We start from the raw sequence: 20,954 nt of genomic DNA on the forward strand, positions 1-20,954 counted from the left end.
ATAGTGCTCTTGCTTTATAATTTGATTATTATCCCTACAAATTGTTTCATGATTACTTGTGATACACATTTTCTTCAAGCTAATGTTTTATGATGAGATTTGCCTTATCTCTTATATTACTTGTGATACACATTTTATCATGAGATTTGCCTTATGTCTTATATTTTCTTACTGGGTTGTGAAACTCGCCAATTTTAACTCTAAACCCCGTTTACTAACCCTGCGACTAATGGAAATTTTCTTTATCCTTCTCTTGTGCAGGAAGTGTAGCTTAAGAAAACCTGTGTTCAAGTTTTCTCACCATTACAGAAATGTATCCTTACAAGGGAAAGTAGTATCTTTTCTTTTACTTGTTCTCAAGCTAAATTACAATTATTATACAATTGGTTAAAATGAGAAAAGTTGAGTCCATCTAATATAACTTGTAATTGGGTGGCCCAATAATTCATGCTCCACAGCTTCATTCTTAGATGTATGTTGTTCAACCAGAAACATTTTTTCACTAAGGGAACTGTTTTTTATCCTTCCCACCAACCCCCCCCCCCCCCCCCCCCCCACTTTTTTTTTTTTCATGTAACTTTTTTAACAACCAGCCATTGGATTTGTAAAATCCATATTGGTGAAGAAATGAGTCCTACAGATCCAATGACTGATTTTTTAAAAAGATGTATGAAAAAAAAAAGGACAGGAGAAGAACAAATAGCAATTCTCTTTTCACTTATACCAGTTGCAATATTGATATTATCACCAGGTTATAACATGTCATAATTCATAAAGATATTATTACTACCTGATTAATTGAACCATAATTCATAAAGTAAGATACAACACCCACAGGATCCAAATGACTTCAACATAGTGTGATGGCCTTCAATGTTGGTCACAATCTTTTGTTTTCAAAACAGTCACAAAACTAATCACAAAACAGACACAATTAACAAAAGATTTAAAATACAAGATTAACAGGATCCATGACTTCAACACCATTGCTTTCGACTTGAGTATACGTGTTGTGCCAATCATCCCAATCATTTCACATATTTCAACTGGTTGAACCAAGAAAAATAGATAAATTAATAAAAGCCATAAATTTAATAAACATCATGGCACTTATGGAGGAAAAAATCAATGGCAACAGATAACTTATCATGCGTCTACCATTCACCTGCATAGGAATTGAATTAAATATAGCTATCAACTTTTAAATTTTGAGCTCAGATGTTGCAAAAGGAAATTGATAAAGAAAATATAGATTATAGCTAAAAAGAAAAAATTCCTACAAGCAACAAACTAAACAAACAGGAAACAGCAGTAATGATAGAATAGTAATGATACACTCAATTTTGTCATTTCTTATACTAATAAGTAATACAATATAGGGCTAAGCAAATTACCGACTAACCGACTTCCGACCGACTTTCGACTGACACCGACCGTTACCGACTAGATGGAGGATGGTAGGTGGCATGATTTTTTTATTCCGAATTTTTCGGTTCGGTAGGCGGAAGAGGTTTTTTAACCAAACCGACTTTACCGACAAATTTGCCACTTTTCCACATACCGACATTACCGAAACCGACTTTCCCGACTTCCGACCGACACCGACTTTACCAACCGCCATTCGGTTCGAAATGCGAAATAAAATAAAATTTGGCGGTATAAGTCGGTGAAATAACCGACTTTACCAGCATTGTCTGTTCGAAAGGCGAAAATACAATTTTTCTACCGAAACCGACATTACCGATTGACGCTTAGCCCTAATACAATATCTCCAACAATCATGTAGACATGAATGATGCAATTTTTAATTTATGTAGATGATCAAGAGGCCCCCTACAGGCCTGCCTTTTGCTTGATTTTGGGCTGGCCCTGCTGGCAGTAAAGTTTTTACTATCTATTTTTGGAAACGCAACTTAGAGAATCCTCTTTTCTAAATGATATGAGTATTCTCCCCTATTCAATTTTGTAATATCATGAATCATTTTGCCATCCTATGGAACTTCTCTTTTTCGAGAGTAAGATTTAGTAGTTGAGATTCGAGCTGCAAGTAGCCATTTTCTGTTCATTTTATGTAAGGTAAAATTCAACTAGGAGCAAATATCTTGATATTCACTTTTAATCATACAGAGATGAATATAAACAGTCAAAGAGTTATAGCAAGCATACACTCATACAATGATCAGGCTCTCCAAAAACAAAAGATTGCCAGTAAGGTTTACATCATGAATAAGGTTCAGAGAAAGCCCACAATCGTAGATACAAGTGCTGATTTTCTATTTCCTTCTCTTATGACATAAACAGGGGAAAGAATACTCACAGTAGATATGTATGTAACATCTTCCATGGAAACACTTTTCTCGTTCCTTCTCCTAGACCTTCACTGCATGTTCCTCCCTTCATTCATGAGATCCCTACAAATTATGACAAACATTACAGATGGTAGGAGACATTTTATTCAAGTCAATAATTATCATATCATGCCCGCTAATTTTTTTATTTTAATCATATCCTTCAGTCTTTTCACCGGCACATCAATCACAAAATGAACAAGGCGATAGGCATGCTGACCCAATCCAATCAAAAGAGGACTATATCCCGTAAATGAGTGAAAATTTCCTTGTACACTTTCTCTTTTCCCTTTCAGTGAATAAAAGGTAACTCATATTCTAAAATTTCTGAAAAGAAAAATTCAAATGCTATGCATTCAGTATCCTCATTTTTAATCAATGTCGCATTTGAGGGCAATGCTTCCTGACTATCTTTTGTGGCCTAGATATAGGAATGCTTCTTGACTCCTCAAGAACCATAAAAAGTAACCAAACCATTTAATCACAGACGTTACGCTTCTATTAGCTAATAATGGTTCAGGGCAACCCATACATTCTTAAACCGATAAATCCTTTTGGTAAGTATATACTTGATTGGAATTTTATAATATTTCAAAGTAGAAACAAGATTTTTGAAACTTGATTCAGAAACATTCAGAAAATCAGAAAATTTGATCCATAAATAAGAAACTCCCACTACTTTTAATTTGACAATATCAAGCCCATAAATGCATGAAACCTACCTTTTTCAACTTAACAGTGTGCAAAATTATAGTGTGCAAAACTTAACAGTGTGCAAAACCTACCTTTTGCTGACAATACTATCTATGACTATTCTTTGCTCTCTGTTTCTTTGGGATTAAAGATTATTCAGGGCAAATGGAAAAGATTGGCTACTTTCCAAAAATAGACTATAGCATGTAAACCTGAGAAGCTCTTACAATGTCCTTGACCGAGGTACTAACATTTCATTTTGTAGGTTTCACCTCCCGCTCCCTTAAAGTTGAACACAAAAAATATTTGTTAGTTTAGGTTTTGGCACATTCGGTTTGCATGTAAGTTGTTGAAAATGAACACCTCAACATGTCCCAGAAGCAGATTCTAGAAGGCCCTGTCCGGACCACTAGAAGCCAGGTCCGGACCCAATTTCCAGAAAATATCTATTGAAGGGCATGTCCGGACCGCCAGAAGCTGGGTCTGGACTTGATTTCCAGAAACTGCATTTTGATGAAGAGGTCCGAACCACCAGAAGCTGGGTCCGGACCCCATTTCCAGAAAGCCTCAATCTTTATGAGATGTCCAGACACAAGTGTTGGAGGTCCGGACATCGCTAGGTTACGCATATGTTACCCTAGCCATGTCCGGACCCCAGATTAGCCCTGTCCGGACATGGCTGCTTTATTTTGTTTTATTTTCTATTTAAACACGATTTTGCTACATTTATACGTACGTATTTTGGTGAGCAAAATCAGAGAGCTTAGAGAGAGATATTGTTCTAGCTTATTTGAGAAGGGATTAAATACGTGAAGCCAATCAGAGTTCCGGTGAAAGGAAATCGTATAGAAGAATTGTGCCAGATGTTCTGGAAAGGGCTACTGCGGTAGAAGTCAAGTGAGTCGCTTGTCGTGTATAAGGAAGAGTAGATTGCAAAGGTTTTGTAATTCTTCTTGTATTCCTTATTCTTCTTATAGTGGATTGATTTCCTGGGTTTGGCTGCCCCGGAGAGGTTTTACATTTAGAGAGTTCTCTAAATGGTTTCCTCTTCGTAATCAAATATCTGTGTTTTTGTTTTTCATTACATATCTGAATTTGGTTGATTATTAATTGTTAGGTCAGATCTTATTCTGCTTAATATTTGTGAATCACCTAGACATTTAAATAGGTGTCGTTTGGAGTCGTTTTAAAATTTTCAATTGGTATCAGAGCGGGTTCACTCTGAAGGATTTATTTCCTGAGTGTGATCCGAGACTCCATATCAAATGTCTCATACTGTTGCTCCTAATTCTCTTCCCGTCTTTGACGGAACAAATTATACGCTTTGGAAAATTCATATGAGAGCATATTTTAAATCCATTAATGTTTGGCATATTGTCGAATCTGGATGGACACGTCCAGAAAAAGCAATAGCTGAATGGACAACAGAGGAAAAGAATAATGCTACTGCGAATGACAAAGCTATAAATGCTATTTACATCTCTGTTTCAAATGAGGAATTTTCTAGAATTTCTAGATGTGAAATAGCTAAAGAAGCCTGGGAAACTTTAGAAATCACACATGAAGGAACTAAGGTTGTTAGAACTTCAAAAATTCAAATGTTGGTTTCTCAGTTTGAGGAGATTAGAATGCAGGAAGATGAATCTTTTGATGAATTTTATTCAAAGCTTAGTGCCATTAGAAACTCTACCATTAATTTGGGAAAGAAAATGGATGATGCCAAAGTGGTGAAAAAAATCTTAAGATCTTTGCCTGAGAGGTTTATTCCCCAAATTGCTGCTATACAACAGAACAAGGACTTAGATACTATGAGAGTAGAAGAACTTGTAGGTTCCCTTCAGACCTTTGAGCTAATTCTTCCTAAACACAAAAACACCAAAAATATTGCTCTTAAGGCAAAAAATGTTAAGGTTGACTCTTGTGGTTCATCTGATGAGGATTCTGGAAATGAGGAAGAAATTGCTATGTTTGCTAAGAAGTTTAGGAAATTTTTTAGAGCCAAGAAAGGAAATTTTAGAAATAGCAATTCACAATTTTCTGAGAAATCTAGAAATGAGAATGTTGAGAAAGGAAAGTCACCTAGAGGTATCAAGTGTCACGAATGTGGAGGACATGGGCACATTCGTGTTGACTGTGCTAACTTGAGAAAGTAAAATGGCAAGACATTTAATGTGACTCAAAGTGATGAGTCAGATAAGGATGATGCTGAACAGGGAGTTAATTACTTAGCATTTGGAGTTAGTTATGAGAGTGAGCATGAGAATAGTGAGTGTAATTCTCAAGACAAACAAAGTGTGTCCGATAATGATTCGAAAGAAGAAGATGATTTGCAAAATGCTTATAATAATCTCTTTGTGGAATACACTGAACTGAAAAAGCTGAATAAGCAGCAATTGAAGAAACTCAATGAGGTTAATCTTGAAAATGATCAACTTTCTGTCACCTTAACTGATTCTCTTGCTACTCATAATACTTTGATGTCTGAAAATCAAATGCTAATTGCCAAAGTGAAATCCTTAGAGAATGAACTGAATGAATCAAAGAATCATTTAACAAAATTCTCTAGTGAAAAGCTAAATCAAATGTTACATAATCAGAAACATTCGTTTGATAGAACTGGATTGGGTTTTGATAAATCTGCTATTTTATCTACTAATGTTGCTTCTTCTTCAGATATGATTTTTGTGAAACCAGTAAACAAAGAAGATAACTTGGCTGAAAAGAAGGTAATTTCTCCTCAAATTTCCAAAGGTGGAAAAGGTAAGGGAACTCTAACTGATTCCTATATGTCTAGTTCTAAGTCGAGAAGTATGCACATGTTAAGAAACCAACCTTCTCAAAGGTTTATTCCTACGTGTTATAACTGTGGTAAGTTTGGACATATTCGTCCTAAGTGTTTTCAGCTTAACAGTCATGGGCCTAAAAGAAAATATTTCCATTCTAGAAATAGTTATGAGAAATTATTCAACATGATGAGAGACGTAGTAACACGGTTAGATGTCTTGGATAAGAGTCACACAGTTGTCCCTGATGTGAATAAAGTTTGGGTCAAGAAGATTAATACCATTCACCCATTGAGGAGGAGTGGTAATGGACTCACCTAGATTAGGTGGACACATAGACCATGCCTAGAAATTGAGCATATTGATATTTGTTTATAGCTGTTCTAGGACATTTTTGTTTCTTTTTTAATTTTTGTTTGCTTTGTTTTTATTTTCTTTGATTATTTTTTTATTCTTTTAGATTGTTTTAAGTGTTGGATACTCAGTTTCTCATGTTTTGTGCTCAAATGAATATTTTACATATGAGTGGGGTCAATATTTCTGCAATTTACATCTATTGCTCCATATGTTTCTGATATACCTTGTTTTTCTGAAGACTGTTAAAGGAGTAAGAGTCAGTTTTTCTCATGTTCGAAATTGTGCACTTTCTGCCCCCATTAAGTTTAGATTTTTGTTATGTGTTTGGGAATTTGGAGCAAACATTTTGCTTGGAAGATAGGTAGTGTCAGTTCCATTCACTTGACCAACTCGTTAGTTGAACCTAGCTCTAAAAAATTCCAACATTTTCTTCCACAAAAAAAGAAAAAAAAAAGGGAAAGGGCATAAAATAAGCCCAAATGACTTAGTTTTGCTTCTATATGTCCCTAAAGAAAGAATCAGTGATCAAATCATTGCGGAAATAGATGATTACTAAAAGACATGGTAAAAGCAAATGATTAGTCTCAGGGGGAGTGTATCGGATGAGGGAATCTAGATCCTAACATTATAAGGTTTTACTGTGGCTTGAATCAGACTGTTTGTCTTTCATTTACAAAATGTCTGCCTAGATTTCCATTCCACTGATAAAATCTTATTTAATGGGAGTTTTCACACACTACACATTCACATGAGATTTCTGATTATTGCCTACTTAACTGCATTCACAGAATAAGGTTGTGTCATGTATATGATACATTTAAAATGTAAGTGTAATTTGTTGATCACTCCAAATTGTTAAGATATTCATGAGGACATGCATGGTTTATTGATTATCTATACAATTTATCTTTTCCTTTTCAATTTTAAAAAATAAATAAATAATAATAATAATAATAATAATAATAATAATAAAAATTAAAAAAAATTATGTTTTCCTTTTCAATAAAAAAAAAAAAAATTTATTATGAATTTATTTTTTTTGGGATGCGGTCCGGACAAGGAAATTTCCTGTCCAGACACGGCATTGGTTATTTTATATAACCTGCAGTGTGTTCCATATCATACTTCTCTCTCTCTCGTCCGATTAACTTCATACAAATTTTTTTTGTTTCGTTTTTTTTTTGTTTCTTTCTTTTTATCTCTGATTTCTCTGTTTCATAGTCCAGTATCCACATTCAATCATCACAGGTATGTTTTTCTTTCCTTCTTCTTTTCAATTTTGTGTTCAAATAAACTTCTCGGCTGTGACTGTTTGGGTTTAATTTTACAATTCCGAATTGTTTGAGTCCTTGATTCACATTGATTATTCTTTCTATCTCATATGATTGTTGCAAACTACATGCACTTTGATGTATTTAGGAATGGTTTTTAATCTTAACATGTGTCTTCCATGCCTACATGTTTTTTTGGCATACAATGTGTTTGATAAAATGTCTCAAAGATTCCGGTTTTCAATTGAGCTACAATTTTTCAATTACATTATTATATTTCACTGTCATTGGGTTTTAGATATTGGTTGGAATGTTCCTAGGCAAGGTATTTTCGGTTTTCATGAATTCTTTTCATCATGTTATATTCAATACCTTAATGCCTATCACCTGTTTGATTGAATGTCTACATGACATATGTTTGCATCTATCTTCACTTTTCCTTGTGAAATAAATTATTTTTGTTGTGTTCAACATTTATTTTTTGTTTCTGGTACATCTATCTCATTTTTCGAATCACATGTTTCCTATAAAAATTTTTTTTCAATCTAATTTCTTCTAGTAATTTGTGATATTCTTTTATCATTTACTTCTTTCTTTGGGGTGAGAATGCAGAAAATGGTGTATCAAAATTCGGAATCCACACCAAGGAGGAAGCGCGCTCGAGAAGAAAAATCAATCTTACAAGACAAGCCTTTGACACGCAACATTGTGATCGAGCGTGGAGTAGAGCAAAATGATCTTCAAGTGGAACCGTTTCGATTCATTCATGAAATATTCCAGGCCAATCAATGGACCTCTGTGTTCGTTCCTGTTAATGCATAAACTCGATTAGTTCGGGAATTCTACTACAACATCGAAGACATTGACTTGGTTGGTTTTCCGTCATTCAAGACCAAGGTCTCAGGGAAAACTCTCAATGTCACTCCTGAGTTGATAAGTGAAGTTACTGGGATTCCTTTGACAAATAAGAAGCCGCTTCCATTTTTGGAGACTGAGCCATAACCAACTAAAGCGGAGATCATGGCGGTTCTTAATCCAAGTCGAAAGCTTGTATGGGACGAAAACAAGAACAAAATTCCGATTGGTTATGTACGGGCTCTAGAGAGGCTGCTAACACAGATTGCGCTGCATAATATTTGACTTACTTAAAGCCTAAGGCCAAAGCATTGAAGCTATCAACAACCGCCTGATGACTCAAGGCCAAAGCATCGAAGCTATAACCACCCGCCTAACTACTTTGGAGAAAGATGTAAAGTATATCAAGGACAGTTTTTGGCAAGAATGATCTTCTCATATGTTTTGTTTTGTTCTTCTTTTGGCCAGAATATTTTTTTTAGTCTACTTATTTATAGGTTTAATGGGTTGTTTTTCTTTGTTTTTTTTTTAACTCTAGAATTTCATTTGTTTTTGTGTGCCTCCTTTGTTCTTCTGAGACAAAAAGGGGGAGTTGATTTTGATGTGTCATTTTCATGTATATTTTTGTCCCCGAATGGCCAAAGGGGGAGTTTGTTAGTTTAGGTTTTGGCACATTCGGTTTGCGTGTAAGTTGTTGAAAATGAGCACCTCAACATGTCCCGGAAGCAGATTCTAGAAGGCCCTGTCCGGACCACCAGAAGCCAGGTCCGGACCCAATTTCCAGAAAATATCTATTGAAGGGCATGTCCGGACCGCCAGAAGCTGGGTCCGGACCTGATTTCCAGAAACTGCATTTTGATGAAGAGGTCCGGACCACTAGAAGCTGGGTTCGGACCCCATTTCCAGAAAGCCTCAATCTTTATGAGATGTCCGAACATAAGTGTTGGAGGTCCGGACATTGCTAGGTTACGCATATGTAACCCTAGCCATGACCGGACCCCAGATTAGCCCTGTCCGGACATTGCTGCTTTATTTTGTTTTATTTTCTATTTAAACACGATCTTGCTACATTTATACGTACGTATTTTGGTGAGCAAAATCAGAGAGCTTAGAGAGAGATATTGTTCTAGCTTATTTGAGAAGGGATTAAATACGTGAAGCCAATCGGAGTTCCGGTGAAAGGAAATCGTATAGAAGAATTGTGCCAGATGTTCTGGAAAGGGCTACTGCGGTAGAAGTCAAGTGGGTCGCTTGTCGTGTACAAGGAAGAGTAGATTGCAAAGGTTTTGTAATTCTTCTTGTATTCCTTATTCTTCTTATAGTGGATTGATTTCCTGGGTTTGGCTGCCCCGGAGAGGTTTTACATTTAGAGAGTTCTCTAAATGGTTTCCTCTTCGTAATCAAATATCTGTGTTCTTGTTTTTCATTACATATCTGAATTTGGTTGATTATTAATTGTTAGGTCAGATCTTATTCTGCTTAATATTTGTGAATCATCTAGACATTTAAATATGTGTCGTTTGGAGTCGTTTTAAAATTTTCAATATTGTTCGACACTTAACAGACTTTTGACTACCAAGGATTGTTAAATAGCGTGCACAAACTTTTATGATTTTAGCAAATGCAATAAGAATCGCATGAAAAATATACAATACTTGATCACGGATTGATAAATTTGAGTAATCTCAACAATTTAGAAGAATTTGATCAGAATTCATAATATTTCCAAGCTACCAAATAAACCGAAAGAGCAAGAAAAAGAGGTAGTGAATAAATGCATGCCCCATTATCTTAGTTTCAGTACCAAGAAAAATTACCGATATGCATAAACAATTAAGTAAATCATCAAATTGCAATAACCAGGTGAAAGTATTAACTAAATAACAAAAAAAAAAAAATAGTTAAAATAAATACATCCAAACAACGAAGTAAATCCCAATGTAATTAACAATTAACTCCAAAAACAATAGGTCTTCAACCTCCTCAGTTATGAATCATAACTGCAAGTATAAATACTTATAAGATTTGGAATTTGATACTTCGAAAGATAGTGGAGGACAATGGGAGAGAGACGGACACTAGAAACCCAGCCTAATATTTACATAAAAAAAAGAAAGACGAGTACAAAAAAATTAAATACTAGTAGCAATTAATAATAGGAAACAAAAGCTTACCAAGCAAGGCTCAGGATCAAAGATGCCTGGGTGCTAGAACTAAGTATACCCCTGGAAAGTCAACAATCTTTTCCCAATCCTCACCAGTGTCATTCTCGCATCTTCGCAATAACATGGGACAACCCCAAATTGATAGGCTCTGCAAAGACGTTGGCCTACGCATTCCTTCAGGCAGTGATGTCAAACTGGAGCATTCATAAATGTCTAAGTATTGAAGTGATTTGAAGTTGTGGATCCAATCTGGTATAGCCTTCAAGCTTTCACAATTCGAAAGACTAAGCCTTTGTAGAGTGGTAGTATGTTGAAGTCCTGAGGGGAGAGAAACCAATTTTGGAAGTCCTCTGAAGGAAAGAGAGAGGAGGCTCGTAAGGCCATGCCATTGCATCCCATCCTCATCATTGGCTAGCTCAAGGTCAAGACAACGCTCAAGAATCAAGTCTTGAACGGAAGTGAGATGTTGAAGGGGGAGAGACTTTAATGAATGACAATCAACTAGCCACAAGCTCACAAGATTTCTCAATGAAAAAACCCAACTCGGAAGCCTTGAACCCGGATAATCATATAAGCCTAGATGTTTCAGATTTGGGGGCGGTTGGAAGCCTTCCAATTGCATTTTATCATCAACAACGTCCCAATCATTGACATATCCTTTAGTACTCCAGCATAAAAACAAAGAATGAAGATATTGCATCTCCTTTAGATTTGCAGCCTCATATTCTAATGCAACATCTTTCCCACGTCCAAGATTTGAAATCTGTAAACTTCCTCTTAGCTTATTGAGCCCATTCAATTCTCGTAAACCACTGCAGTGCTTGAATTTAGAACCCGAGTGGACCACAAAATTTGTTAACCTCTCAAGATTAGTCAATTGCCCCAATCCCTGTGGCATATAAGTCAAACCATCACAGCTATCTATATCAAGATGCCTAAGATTGACCAATTTTTTAATGTCTCTCGGCAATTCTTTAAGTGACTCACAATAAAAGAGTCTTAATGTTTGCAAATTGTGCAACCTAGTTATAGAATCTGGTAACTTCTTGATATTCTTATTGCCAGAAAGATCAAGACACCTTAAATGCTTCAGCTCCCCGATAGAGCTTGGCACATAATCAAGATCTCTACTAGACAGATCCAACATGCGCAAGAACTTGAAACTTGAAAAAATTGCATCACAATCAATCTTATACTTATACACATCGTTATCGAGGCAAAGAAATGAACGTATCCTACTTGCTTCACACAATGAAGAAATATGTTTATTGTAACCACGCAATGATAGATGACGATTTTTCTCATCGATGTTTGTCTCCTTATCACCTAATGTGGCCATCAACGATCCTGCCACTGATATGGCAAGATCATGCATGAGGTCATGCATTTTGCATTGATACATGTCACCAAACAGAAAGGTTTCAGCTTCTTGAAAGAATGATCTCTGTAGTAAATCTATAAAATACTCCCTACCAACCTCTTCCAAGCATCGGCTTCGATCATCAGAAGACTTGACAAACCCTTGTGCTATCCAAAGCCGAATTAGTTCTGCTGAAGAAAATTCGTAATGCTTTGGAAACAAACTACAATAAGCAAAGCAGTGCTTCAAATGTGAAGGAAGATGGTCGTAACTCAACTTCAGAGTTGGTAAGAGGTCAGTTTCATTTTGAGATATTTTTAAGAGATCACTGTTCTTAAAAGAAAACCACTCTGCTTCTGAAGTTTTGGAGCCCAGTAAACTTCCGATTGTCAATATGGCCAGAGGGACGCCTAAACACTTTGTTACTATCTCCTTCCCAAGTGTGACAATGCTTGAATTCTCTGGCTCTTGTCCTCTCTCAAAAGCCTTTTGCTTAAATAAAGACCATGACGCATCTTCATCTAAACATTCCAAGGGATATGATTTAACAGTCCCAATAATCCCTGCAACGCTTTCCTGGCGGATGGTCCTTGCAACGATTTCTTGGCGGGTAGTCACTACTATTCTACTGCCTCTCGCACCACCCATCAGCACTTCTTTCAAGCGACACCATTTTCTATGATCACCATTCCACACATCATCCAACACTAGGAAGTATTTCTTTCCTTGGATTTTTTCTCTAAGTTTAGCCACCAATGTATCCATTTCAGCGTCTTCTGGTTTCTCCTCGGTTGCAGATTCTAAGACTTTTGCAACAATATTTTTAACATCGAAGATATCAGAGACACACACCCACATTTTGAGCTCAAAATGTTTCTGGATTTGGTGATCATTGAATACGAATTGAGCGAGTGTAGTCTTTCCCAATCCACCGATGCCAACAATTGGAAGGATGGAAACATTCTCTTCAACGTTGGAGTCCAGCAGAAGGTGTATGACAGCCTTTTTATCATCCTCTCGCCCAATAACTACTTCATCAGGTACAAAAGAATGAGTGTTATCCCTCTCCCTTTTCCCGACTCGTGGCTCAACCTGGAGTACCTCCAAGTGGAAATTCTGCCTATCGGCGTTGATGGCATCTAACTTCTTTCGGATGGCTTTAATCTCACGGGCCATTCTAATACGAAAGGCAAACTGGTTTGATTCAGAAAAGAAAATGCGTACCTTTTTGGCCTTCTTATCACGGGTCATTATTTCTCTTCTTAGAGCTTCAGTTGAAACGGCATCCAGCAAGTCATCTGCATCATAAATCACATCTTCTAGCCTTCCGAGCCAACGTTTAACAGCACGGTCTCCTGCAGCTTGTTTGTCCTCCGCATCCAGAAGCACATCTTTGATTGTTGAAACGGTGTCGGTGAGGCTTTGAAGCTCATCTTTGACACCCCAGAGCAGCCCGATCTGTTTGACAGCAAGTGAGCCCAAAGTCTTAATGATTTGCTCGGCAACAAAGGAGAGAAGTGGTTCCGCCATTTCCTGATGGTGAGTGAAGGAATGAATGCTCAGAAGTGAAACTACACAGCGCTGTTGATGGAAGGGGTTGAAGGGTAGAGTGAAGAAATGATGAGTGAAGTAGTTAGTTGAAGGGTAGAATTGCAGAAATGTGTTGAGAAGAAGAAATGATGAGTGAAGGAACTAGCAATTATTATGACTTGGTTGGACACTTTTTAGTAATGTTGCAGAAATGTTTTTAATTAACTTGTTTTCATTCGCATTTTTCTTTTTTCATTCACACGCATGGATTGATTTTTACTGATTTTGCTTTTTCTCTCTCCTTATAGTTGTACACCTTCCTTCCAAGGGCTTCTTCTTTTTACAAGTCAAACATTTTTTTTTTTTTACAAAAATGCATCAAAGCAATTATCTTCACGTGGATAAAGCTGTTAATGATGGACTACTCTTCTTTCTCTTCACATGCTATGTTCCGCTTCTTCTTTTTTTGGTCATCTTCAAGAATCTTAAGAATTCCCTTCTTCAAATCTCTCATTTACAAATTCATTGTATTAGATTTTGTACATTGAAAACAAATTGTGCACTAGTGTCTTTATATGAAAATAAGTGAACGCATATGATGTTCCCCATCCTTTAGAAAAACATTATAGCCCTTTATATGACAACAAGCTGACTTTGACTACTACATCACACACTACTGCTAGTTGTCTACACTGAGCCTCATAATTAGCCGTAGAACACTAAAAAGGGATTGAATTCAAACTATGCACACTTCACACCAAGATCGATGTCTCATAGTTTAGTGGAAATATTCCGAGAGTAATCTGATGTATATTAATGAGGTTTATTTTTTTAAAAAAAATTATTTATTTAAATGCAGTGTTGAGCTTATTGAGCATTGTAGCAATTGGCCAAAGTAATTAGTTGAGAAATTTTTTTGCTATTTTTTTTTTTCTATATATGGGTTAAAATAATCTTTTGCCTATTTTGGCTAGAGGCCAATTATCTCGTCGGTACAAAAAAAAAAAAATTATCTCATCAGATTTGGAGATCCAAGCTTCATATATATATATATATAAACAAAAAAAGGTGCACATCGACTACAAATTCTAGTACATTGCAGTATAAAAGTTGCACTCACTTTATTTTATTAGATGTAATTTCATACAAAATGCCATGGATTAACTGATAAAACTGTTCTTAGAAATATGTAGTACTAGACTTTAGTTAAAAATTGCTCAAAATATCATTGGTTAATTAAGTGGATAAATTTTTACTTTGCTAAATTTTGTGAGATTTACCAAACATTAATAGCGTCTTAATCGTCTTCAAATAGCAGTTCAATCGCAAGTGACCATGCATCTTGATGCGGATGTCATTAAATTGAATTATCTACCCCCTTTCCTCTCCTGATGTGAACATGTTAAAAAAAAAAAAATAGAGACGTTGGTATGCCTTTTTAACAACAAGCCATTTTTTAGATTGTATTTAAAAAATAAAAATTCTCAATCTCGTTTAATGGAAAGGATCATAGGCCACACATAAATCAAAGACCAAAGGAATCTAAAGCCACAATTAAAAAACAAGAATTTGTAAAAACACGTGTGAAACCGATTTGAAAACAAATCACGAAAAAACAACAACTAACGCCACTGGCTCACCATAGAATTACACTATAGCCCTTGATATGACAACACGCAAAACTTTGCCTATATTCCACGCTGCCTACAGTCTACGCGACTAAAGTGATATTGCAGTCCATTCTGCTTCTTCTGTAATTGAATGTTAGCAGCGTTGCTTGAAGTTGATGGGCTTGCAGAATGATGAAAAGTTTCACGAAGAATGGAATCAACCAAGTGTGCAATCTACATCCGTCTCCCTTCACCAAATTCTTTGAGCGCTTCACAAAATTCCTTGAGCACTTCAAAATTCCTTGAGCACTAGATGTGTTATCAATGTTGGGAGATATGCTGTTCGAGAGTTTGTCCGTTTAAGTTTGCGATTTTAAAAAGTGTAATTTAAAAGTTACGATTTTAAAATGTGTGATTTGACAACATGATTTTTAAAAACACAGTTAAACGTTTAGAAAAATCGTAATTTAACCTTTAAAATTGTAATTTATCTTTTAAAAATTGTGCGTTTTTTAAAAAAACACATCATTATGTATAATTTGAAAATGCAGATTTTTTATATTTTTCATATTTGGACACGACATAAACCAAAAAGTCTAAGCTAATGAACTTGGGTTGACTTAGGTATGTTAACCACTATTCTTCAATACAAACCAAAGTTTAAGCTAATGGACTTGAGTTGACTTAAGTATATTAACCACTATTTTTTAATCATAAGTTCAATGGCAATTTTAAAAATCATCTTACGCTTAGAAGGGCACAAAAAAGACTCCTAATATTACTCATAATGCCACACTCATTTTTTTTTCACCTCCATTTTCAGACACTTTTAAAATTATTATTAAATTTAAAATAATTTTTTACCCAGTTTAATTTAATAATGAATCTAAAGGTTTGTGTGAAAATAAATGTACGAAAGTAATAGTATATGTACCATTACTTTTTTCTGACCAAGATTGATGCGTCATAGATATTCCAAAAGAGTAACTCCATGTTATGTATTCTATTCTTAATCATTAGTTGAGTTTTTTTTTTTTTTTTTTAAGAGGAAGGAGAGGTCTGCAGCGACCGGCCAATTCTTTAGCCAGATTTTTTTTCCCGTGTCTACAGCATTAGCTAAAACAACTATTAAGTATTGAGCCAAACGTGAATGTTCTTAGGTTATATGAAAGCGCGAGAGGTATTTGTATCATTGCGAGTTGATTTCAACTAAAGAGGATCCGGTCCCTTTTAAGTGAAGAGTAAAACTGTAAACAAAAATGTAAAACAAACATTCCGTTCTTCACTTAAATGGACTACCTTCTCTCCTGTTAATCAACTTGAGAGAATCAATTTCTAAGCGAGAGAAGGGTCAATGCACTTCATCAAAAGGGTAACAAGAAACCAATAAAAAGCAAAGTAAAGACTATAGAAGATGAACTCAATTATGCCAATTATGTCATCAGTTGTGGAGATCTAAGCTTCATATAAAAATAAAAAATAAAAAAAAAAAAAAAATGGTCCACATCCATTACAAGTTCTAGGCAATTACATTGCAACATAAAAGTTGCACTTACTTCCTATGCCTTTAGTGATGAAATATCTGTCAAAGTGCAAGTGGGTCTTTATATAAATCTGTAAGCTGTCTTGTGCCTATCTCAACTATTATATAGACATTCGGAATATTTGCACTGCAACTCATTCTTTATTTGTTGTACTAATTTAGATTTGCCAGCATTATTTGAGGAAAAAAATGATCCAAAAGTATTCTTCTGCATGCTTTTTCAAAAGTAGCGCTTATTTTTCTTCTGATGCCTTATCTTCAATCTTCCCCATTGTGGTAGGGTCAAAGATAAAGTTGATAATGATGCTCATCCAGCTGTTTGGCGGGAATCTTTTTACAGTTTGATGATCATCATGCTGTCCTCTAGATAGCTCCCTTGTCTAATTAATTTGATTCTTTAAAAAATACAATAATTGAGTTCAAAAAGTTTTTATTTGTAAAAATAACTTAAGGAATTACATAGTCTACGCCTCATTCAATAAAACCAAAGGAATCCCAGTCCATGAGAAATATGCTTCGGAAAACTCACACTACAACACAACTTCCCAATCCCCACGTCTTTCATGATCCTCTGTTTGGGTTCTCCGTTTTTGGGAGCCAAAATTTAGATGACATTGATTCCGATATTGCAGTCCATTAATATTCTGCTTCTTCTGTAATTGAATGTTAGCCGTGTTGCTTTGAAGGTGATGGGCTTGCAGAATGATGAGAAGCTTCTCAAAGAATGGAATCAACCAAGTGCAATCTCCATCAGTCTTCCTTCACAAAATTCCTTGAGCACTTGACAAAATTCCTTGAGCACTTGTTGTGTTATCAATGGTAGGAGATACGCTGTCTGAGAGTTTGTCGGTTTTAGTTTGCGGTTTTAAAAAGTGCGATTTAAAAATAACGATTTTAAAATGTGTGACTTGACAACGTCATTTTTAAAAACACAGTTAAGCGTTTGGCAAAATCGCGGTTTAACCTTTAAAATTGTAGTTTAACTTTTAAAACTTGTTTGTTTTTAAAAAAACACATCATTTACCTGCGATTTGAAAATGCAGATTTTCTAGCCTTTTCAAATCACAATTTTTTTAAAATGTAATCACAAACAATTTATTTTCTGTAATTTTGTTTAAAATTGCACTTTTTGTCTATGAAATATCAATGCCAAACGCACCATAATATACATATTTCGACATCACACTAACCAAAAAGTCTAAGCTAATGGACTTGGGTCGACTTAAATATATTAACCAATGTTTTTTGAATCATAAGCCCAATGATGATTTTAAAAGCCACCCTATTCTTGGAGGAACACAAGAGAGACTTCTAACATTATTCGTAATGACACACTCATTTTTTCACCTCCATTTTCAGACATTTTTTAACTGGCTTTTAAAATTATTATTAAATTTTGAATGAATTTTTATTGTGTTTAATTTAATAATAATTTTACAAGTCATCTAAAGGTGTGTAAAAATAAATGTACGAAAATGAGAGTGTATGTAACATTATTTTTTTTTCCAACCAATATTGATGCGTTATCATATTCCAAAAGAGTAACTCCATGTACATTATTCTTCATCATTAGTTGAGTAATTTATTAGAGGAAGGAGAATATATATTGCAGAGGCCTGTAGCAACTAGCCAATTGGCCCAATTCTTTAGCAAGATGGAGAGGTTTCTTTAGCTTCTCTTCTGTTCAGCTATTTTAACTAGGACAATATGAATGCTCTTGGGCTATATAAAAGAGAGAGGGCTCAAAAGGGTAGAAATAAACCAATAAAGACAGAAGATGAACTCAATTAGGCCAATTATGTCATCAGTTGTCTAGATCCAAGCTTCTTATAAAAAAAAAACAAATGGTCCACATCCATTGCAAATTCTAGGCAATTACATTGCAATTTATAAGTTGAACTTATTTTCCATGCCTTAGTACTGATCAAACATCTGTCAAAGGCACAATGCAAGTGGGTCATTATAAATCTGTTAGCAGTCTCGAGCCCATCTCAACTATTAAATAGACACTGGTACCATTGCAGATGGGGAAAATTTGCATTCTTGTGACACATCATTATTTGTTGTACTAATTTACATTTTCCAACATTATTTGAGGAAAATAATGATCCAAAAGTATTTTTGTGTTAATCAAAGGCATGGTTAACAATTTAAAGGTTTACCTTAAACAAACCCCTAAAGTTGCATCAGCATCTCAATAAAAATATCTAAACACAAAAAGTGGAAATTTCATAGGACTTAAAGGAAGAGCAGAGTTCAAATAATTATCAATTGGTTCTTAAAGAATGAACAGTGCATTATTTTGTTAGAAAAACTTCACACATCATTTAAATAATTACTATGGCAAATATTTTATAAAAGGTGCATTCCAAAGTTTAACAACCCACATTAAACTTCTGTTACAAAATGAAAAAAATATTATGTAATGGTAAGAATACCTACGATTGAGCTCTACGTAAGGGTAGGAAGAGCTTTGAGATAGTTATGTAGAAAGACATTTTATGTAATTCTTGGTGGTTTTGTTTCGATATTTCCATGCTTTTAGGAGCTGCTTAGAGGGTCCTCTGTATTATGTTCTAGTTTTGATTTTATGTATTGGTAAAACCAAGGTCATACGTTGAAGCCATTGTTTTGAAAATGGATCCTCGAAAAAGTGTACAAATTGGGATAGTTAAAATTGAGATAATTTTGTCCCACCTTTTTATTTAACCCGCTTATCTCCATTTCATTTGAAATTAAGAGTATCTAATTTTCATTGTCTCTAATGTATGGTCATGAACCTTAAGAATCATAGCATGTTATGACTTTTGTCTTTATTAAATAGTCGCTTACCACGTTTATAAATAAAGACCATCAAGTTTAGACAAAAAGGTTATCAAAAAGTTTCATACTCATTTTTTGAGTTTTCAACTTCGTCATTCATAACTCATTATTGGTTCTAGTATTTCACTTTGTTACTTAAAGAGAGAAATATAGAGCAATTCAGTGCTCATTTTTCATTTTATTACATTGAATCTTGTAATTAAACTAAATGGTTGTTTATTTGACCTTCGTACATTGAAGTGCATCCTTAATTAAGGTAGTCACTATAATCTAATTCTTAAAGGTTAAGTGTCAACAGACCCAATCGTACCGAGTTGAATACTTCACGGGACAAAAAATCAACATTTAAGGACAACGCTCTTACATGATTCTATAGCATTATGAGATATTTCCTTGCTTTAATTTTAATTTCTTGCATTGTGAGTATCTTATTATTTATTTTTCGAATTAATATTATTTAGTACCAATAAGATATTTTCCACCTTCAAAATAATCATCTACTGACATATACTTGCTATTATTTATTTTTCATAGTTGCGAGAAATTATATTTGTCACAGAGGGCTAAGAATGACCACTACAGAAAATTAAGGAAATAGCCATTCCATTCATCAACAAACCAATTATGTTTACCCTTTTTGAGACAAATGAGTTTTCTATTCATAAACAAATCAATTCCAAATAAAAGAAAAATCTCTAATTATCTTTAAGTTGATCAATTGGGAACACTGTTTGGCTTCAAAAGTGATCTGTAGCTCTCTGATCAAATGCAATTAGGAAAAATGTTTGGCTTCATGCTTCAACATTCTTCTGCTACTTTGCCCTGTAAGGGCCCTTATGTTAATATTGGTAGCACAACTCTCATTTTCTGAAGAAAGATATCATACAGCATTACAAGAAATTAGCAATTTCACAAACAGAAGAAAAGATCATGGAACCCTGAGCTCAAAGCTAGAGTCCTTGCTCAAATAGCAATGTAAAAAGGATTGAATTAACACCCAGCAGAGATAGTCTCAATCATTGAAAATAAAGTTTTATTTTCATTCAAAGAAGTTCAATATTAACAGTGCCTCTATAACCAACATGTTAAATAAAGTGGAATTACAACTGTATATGATAATTCCACTACATCAATTATCAGTCGTTAAATGGAAACTGAAATCAACTAAATGTTCTCCATAATTTTGGTAAGGCATCAACCTAAGTACTGTAAAAATTAAAAAAGAAAAAAAATAATAATAACAATCACATGAAAATATATGTACTTGATCATGGATGGATAAATCAGAGTAATGTCAACAATTTGGAATCTGATAAGAATTCATAATCTCAACAAATCAACCAAAAGAGAGAGAGAGAGAGAAAGAGAGAGAGTGGTGAATAGATGCATGCCCCATTATCTTAGTTTCAGTACCAAGAAAAGCTACAGATATACATAAACAATCAAGTAAATCACCAAATTGTAATAACCAACTGAAAGTACTAACTACATCAAATATTTGAACTAGTTTAAATAAACACATCAAACAATCTAATTAACAATTAACTCCGAAAACCGCAGGTCTTCAACAACCTCTATTTCATACCATATTGAGTCAGGAGTAGCACCAAAAAACT

General features: G+C 34.7%; 1 protein-coding gene across 1 annotated transcript; it reads right to left on the bottom strand.

Moving 5' to 3' along the window:
- Positions 1 to 760: 760 nt before the first annotated feature.
- Positions 761 to 13,474, bottom strand: LOC148587327 (putative disease resistance protein RGA1). The gene is made up of 3 exons (XM_088513633.1): positions 10,482 to 13,474; positions 2,318 to 2,411; positions 761 to 1,046 (listed from the first exon to the last, which is right to left on the bottom strand). Exon 1 carries the CDS (start codon positions 13,360 to 13,362, stop codon positions 10,498 to 10,500), a length of 2,865 nt encoding a protein of 954 aa, XP_088369759.1. The 5' UTR covers positions 13,363 to 13,474; the 3' UTR covers positions 761 to 1,046; positions 2,318 to 2,411; positions 10,482 to 10,497.
- Between the last annotated feature and the right edge of the window lie 7,480 nt (positions 13,475 to 20,954).

Source organism: Corylus avellana, chromosome 2, assembly GCF_965113065.1.
Source record: "Corylus avellana chromosome 2, dhCorAvel1.hap1.2, whole genome shotgun sequence".
NCBI classification, from domain to species: domain Eukaryota; kingdom Viridiplantae; phylum Streptophyta; class Magnoliopsida; order Fagales; family Betulaceae; genus Corylus; species Corylus avellana.